We start from the raw sequence: 6,005 nt of genomic DNA, 5'->3' as shown, positions 1-6,005 counted from the left end.
ATGATAATTCACTGAGGATGGCCTTGAACTTGTGATTCTCCTACCTTAGCCTCCCAAGTCACTGGGATTATAGGCATGCACCACTATGCCCTGCTCTCCTCTTTTGAATATAGAAACATTTATCTGTCCATACCTATAAATCTGGCAGCTCTCTTATAAGTCAGTAACTTCTGAAAGTTCTTGAAAATATATTTGTAAGTTACAAATCATCTGAACTTGGGAGCTTAAACTCATTTAATGTGGTTAAACATTATTCTTCTACATTCTTGCCCCCTACATTGTTTGATTTTTTTATATTATTTTAAAAGTTTATTCTACATTGGTTAAAAAGAAAAAAGTAGATAAAAATATTTCTGTCTTTTCTTTGTCACTTGGTACATTAAACTATCTTGTACAAAGAAGGGATTTAATCCTATATCAGTTAATTTCTTGATCTGAACATATCATATTTGAAATCTCCCCTCCTACTTCAATTCTTTTGCAGTGGCTGTTTCCTGAAATTTCAATGCTCTTCGCCCCCTATATTTTCATGTCTCCTTCCTTGCATTATTCAAGTTTGAGGTCAAATATTATCTCCCTAGAGAGGCATTTGTAACTCTTGAAACTAAAATAATGACCTTTGGTCACTACCACAATTCTTTTTCCTTTTAACTTGTTTTTCTTTCTTTCACATTTACAACTATGACCACCTGGCACAATATATAGATATAGATATATAGAGTTAGATTTTTTTTTAATTGTGTTCATCTTTTCCAGTGGGATGTAACAGTCATTATGGCAGGTATACATTGTTATCAAGTTCATAACTATTTAGCACCAAGGACCGCACTGACACATAATAGATACTCAACATCTATCTGTTCAATGAATAAGTTTTAAAACATATTATATGTTACCGTAAGCTCATTAAACTCTTTAGAATTCCTGAAACATTTAAAATTTTTGGTCACTTTTCAGCATTTACCCTAGTTACACTGCATTTTTTCTGTATTTGTACCAATAATAGAGATTGAGTGCTTATAAATATACATAATGTCATCAAATAGCCATTTATCTATTCCTCCAAGGAATAACAAAACTAGTAGCTTTATTTATTTACTACATGATTCTGTATACTCATTTATTGTTCATACCCTTACCTGATTCTAGAAATTTTGGAAGTATCTTACAATAATCCTCTTGCCTAAGGGTAAGAGCCAAGTATTATAAAGGACAGGGCAAACAAAGGAAGGTACAATTATGCCAGAAATCTATGCTAACCAAAGTTGCTACAATAGAATGCCTGGTACAGATTAACACCAAAATAACATAATGACTACATACTTTTCCTTAAAAAAAAAAAACAAAAAAAAAAAACCAGAAGAAAACTTACAAAGTTATTAGGAAAGACTTACTTTCTCTATCTTTAAAAACTAAAAATCACATTCTGTAAATGCTATGTTAATCAATTTGATAGAAAAGAGCAGAAACACTGAACTCTGAAAAAGCTGTTGAATTTTGATATGAATCTTCAAGACCGTTTTTTTTTTTTTAGTAGTAGGAATTGAACTCAGGGGTACTTTACTACTGTGCTACATCCCTAGTTCTTATTAATTCTTTTTATTTTTTATTTAGAGACAGTATCTTGCTAAGTTGCTTAAGACCTCACTAAATTACTAAGGCTGCCCTTGAACTTGTCATCCTCCTGCCTCAGATCCCCAAGTCATTGAGATTATAGGAGTACACCATCACACCTGGCTTCAAGATCGATTTTTGAAATTAAATGCAAGTTCTTTCATTTGTTTTATTTTAAACTAAATGGTTTTGTGTACGTGTGTGTGTTTTGGATATTATAAAATTAGATTTTGGGGGGTGGTACTGGGGATTGAACCCAGAGGCACTTAACCACTGAGCCACATCCTCAGCCCTTTTATTCTTTATTTTGAAACAGGTTCTAGTTGCTTTAGGGCCTTGTTAAGTTACTGAGGCTGGCTTTGAACTTGAGATCCTCTTGCCTCAGCCTTCTGAGTTGCTGGGATTATAAATAAGTGTCACCATGCCTGGCCTAGATTGATTTTTAAGAATAATTTTATACATCAAGCATTATGTTCCTCAATGTATTTACTTGAATCCAGTTCAAATATTTATTAGGTATCTACAATGTGCCAGGAACTGTAGTCAGTACTTACTTACCAGGAACTGTACTTCAGTATATGTGAAGTACTTATTTTTCCATTAAAAATGCAACTTAGCAAGGCATTAAGCGACTTTGGAAGAAACTGTCTCAAAAAAAGGGCTGGGAATGTGGCTCAGTGGTAGAATGCCCCTGGGTTAAGTCTCTAGTACCCCCCCCCAAAAAAAAAATATATATATAAAACTCATTAATTCACATATTGTCTAAGACTCTAAGAATAGAGCATTATCTGGTATATGTTTAATTTAATAGAAGTAAATGAGATGAGTGGTTTTTTGCTACATCTAGAAAATGCTTCTTTTTGTTGGCTTGTTTGTTTTGTCAATTGGTAAGTTTTACTTAGAATGTTAGAGTATAGTTGATTAATTACTGGCCAACAGATAACTGACTTAACTCTTCCAGTGATTCAACTCTTTCAGTGACCCTGAATTTGAGTCTGTACTATGATCTTTTAAAAACATTTAAATAAAGTTAGCTTCTAGTATAAAAACAATCAGTTTAAGCTATTTCTACATGATAGTGAAATGAACTAGCTGAAAATGAACTGATATTTAAAAACACCCAGGTGGTTCAATAGTGCAAATTATTGTGTGCTGGGTTCCCCAGAAACCAGACCCTGAGACAAAGGTTAGTGTGCCAGAGGTTTATCCTGTAGAAGCATGGATAATTAAGCAGGAGTGGGCAGAAGCTGAATTGTGATGTGGACCAGGTAACAGACTCAGCTGGTCCCATGTGGATCTCCAGCACTGACCCTGCCTTTGAGTCAAGATGGCCATGCCTTCATACTATCATAGCAACCAGTCACTGAAGATGACCTTCCCTGGATATGGCCATGACCTAAGGTGAGGTAGACTCTGAGGTTGACACAATCCATGAAAGGAGCAAGACATTGAAGACTGTTTGCTAACAACATTTCCGGCTGCTGGGCAATGAATTCTTCATTGAAGAGAATCTATTGAGTGCACCACAGTGTCCACAATAATCCATATTTATTGTCTCTTCTTACCACATATACCCTGAAATATCAAATAGCAAGGATTTGTTCTAATGAAAAAACATTCAGTCAGTTATTACAAAGCTTGGTCTACATCTCCATGTAGAAACATTCTCCTTTTCAATTTCTCCATCCATTAACAAATGGACCAGATTATTTATGTGTCTCAACAAATGACCTTTAACTGACAAAAGCAGAGAGAGAGAGAGAGAGAGAGAGAGAGAGAGAGAATTTGTCATAAAAAAAATAGTTCTGTTAAGTCTCAGGGTCATTAGATATTCAGTACACTCTCCTGTGCCTTTTACACAACAGATAATTCAAGAACTTCGTCTTTTTGTTTTAATATTTATATTTTAGTTGTAGTTGGACACAATACCTTTATTTTAATGTGGTGCTGAGGATCGAACCTAGGGCCTCACACGTTCTAGGTGAGTGCTCTACTACTGAGCCATAATGCCAGCCCAAAGAACTGGTCTTCTGAAAGATTATTCTGAACCACTTAAGTGAACTAAATTAAAAAAAAAATTATAGTGACTTCATGATATTCTTATCAGGGCATAAAAATGATTTGGCAGAAAAATTCAACAGAAGAGTTTGAAACATTTTTTTTCTTTTATTAAACAAAGGATCAAATAACTAGCATACTCCAGAATATATTAAATATTTCTGAAAATTGAGGTTTGAAAATAGTGCTCTTTTTTAATCCAAATCATTATAAAATACAATACTGATTGAAATAAATTGATTGCATTATTTACTAAATACTTTTGGAAGGCACAAGTCTTGCTGTTATTACTCTCTCCATTCCTTATCTCCCATCCCTTGTTCTCTCTCAATTATTTTCTGAAAACTGAGTCCAAAAAAATCTTAAAGTCAGCCATTAAAAATAAACATAATTTAAAAAGTTGTCAGAAGAAGCAACAATAAAAAAAGAGGACACTAATTCTATCATTTTCAGTTATTGCAAGACCAAGCTATTTGGTGACAATCTTCTTGAAGGCAGGAGGAGTTACTGTACATTCGTAATCATTTGACTTAATTAACTATTTTAATTTGTGCTCATTAATTTGATTAACATTAAGATGTAAAATGTGGGGGCTGGGGTTGCGGCTCAGTGGTAGAGCGCTTGCCTAACGTGTGAGGCACTGGGTTCGATACTCAGCACTGAATATAAATAAATAAAGTTCCATTGACAACCAAAAAGTATTTTTAAAAAAAGATGTAAAATGTGAAAGAAATCCTATTTCTCTTCAGTTCAGCATATATTTTCTGAATACTTTAGCTATACTTTTAGAATCTCAATATACTAAGGGCTTACAAGTAGAAATCTAGTTGGAACTTGGGAGTATTAAAGCTGAATTTGTTTAACTTAAACTTTACATTTAGGAGGTTCTGAAAGTTAATGGAGAAGGTAGGGAGGTAGCTTAATGGCTCAATACAACTGCTGCTTGCCTTGTACAAGCTGATATGTTGGGCACTGCTGGTATTTAACATAATTTATTTAACATAATTTAATAAACACAAGTTCTCTAAGAAATTCACATTGTAGGGAGTGTTAGTGAATAAGAAAATATAATTACATAAGCATAAAAGTTAAAGGATGAAAAAGAAGGATTATATCTGTTTAAAAGAATTGGGATTTGTAACAGCAAAATGGCACTAGAGATAAACCCTGAAGTATGAACTTGAAACAGCATGAATAGCATATGTCTGTGTTTATGTATGGTATTATCTACACATGCAAAAATGAAGTGAATTTAGATGACAGTTCAGAGCAAAGAAGCAATGACAACCTTCTAGAAATTAATCAAAAGTTTTTAGGGTTGAATTTGAATATCCACCTTCATGCTTGATTTTATATTTAAATATGTAGAAATGGTTTTATGCATCCTAAATAGTAATTCTGTAATTATTAGAAATTACTAGAATTAGTAGAAATAGCCATCTCCGATGCTAATTTGGTTCTGATCCATAGCTGATAATGTTGTCAAACATCTTTTGCAAGTTAAGTCAAGAGAGTTTGAAAAATGACAGATTTTATATGAAGATTTCCTGTCTGATACAATACAAGGGTAAAACTAAACTGAATTCAATTTTATACCTAGGCCAAAAGTTGACTGCAGCAGGAATTTTGAAGAGCCACAACGATGTGCCAGTGAATAATGAGTAGTACCTACTGTGGCAATTCTTCAGCTAAGATGAGCGTCAATGAAGTTTCAGCTTTCTCATTGACTCTGGAGCAAAAAACTGGCTTTGCTTTTGTTGGGATTCTGTGTATCTTCTTGGGACTTCTAATTATCAGATGCTTCAAAATTCTCTTAGACCCATATAGTAGCATGCCTTCTTCTACATGGGAAGATGAAGTTGAAGAGTTTGATAAAGGGACGTTTGAATATGCACTCGCCTGATTTCCAGCTTTATGCTTCTCATGGTTGTGCTATTGGGACATGTGGTGGCTACATTTGGGTATGCTGGGTAGGCTGGAGAGAAACTCATTACATTCACTGAATTCAATAAAGATCTATGATTGATTTATCCACTGTGCCATGTAGATGATAAACCACTCTTAGGATTACTACTTTTCTCTGTCCCTGCATCAGGGTATCTAATGAATAGAACAAAATATGGCTCCACTTATAAACCATTTTTATTTTTACCTTGAACATTTGCCTTGAATTTCTGGTCTCTTCCATATGCCCATGAACTAGCTGGAGGCACCCTCCTTCCTCTTCTCTGCAAAGTCTAAATATCCTCTTCACATTCCAGATCCAGACCTCTAATTTAACTTTAGAGAATAAGATCATAAACATAAGGGACAGTCAAAAGAATAAACAGAAT

General features: G+C 34.1%; 1 protein-coding gene across 1 annotated transcript; it reads left to right on the top strand.

Moving 5' to 3' along the window:
- Positions 1-5,329: 5,329 nt before the first annotated feature.
- On the top strand, positions 5,330-5,575 carry CTXN2 (cortexin 2; the record flags this gene model as incomplete). Its single annotated transcript, XM_081291502.1, has 1 exon — positions 5,330-5,575. One exon carries the CDS (start codon positions 5,330-5,332, stop codon positions 5,573-5,575), a length of 246 nt encoding a protein of 81 aa, XP_081147628.1.
- Positions 5,576-6,005: the final 430 nt, after the last annotated feature.

Source organism: Spermophilus citellus (assembly GCF_964194105.1).
Source record: "Spermophilus citellus genome assembly, chromosome: 4".
NCBI lineage: Eukaryota > Metazoa > Chordata > Mammalia > Rodentia > Sciuridae > Spermophilus > Spermophilus citellus.
This window is presented reverse-complemented; position numbering and strand designations above follow the sequence as displayed.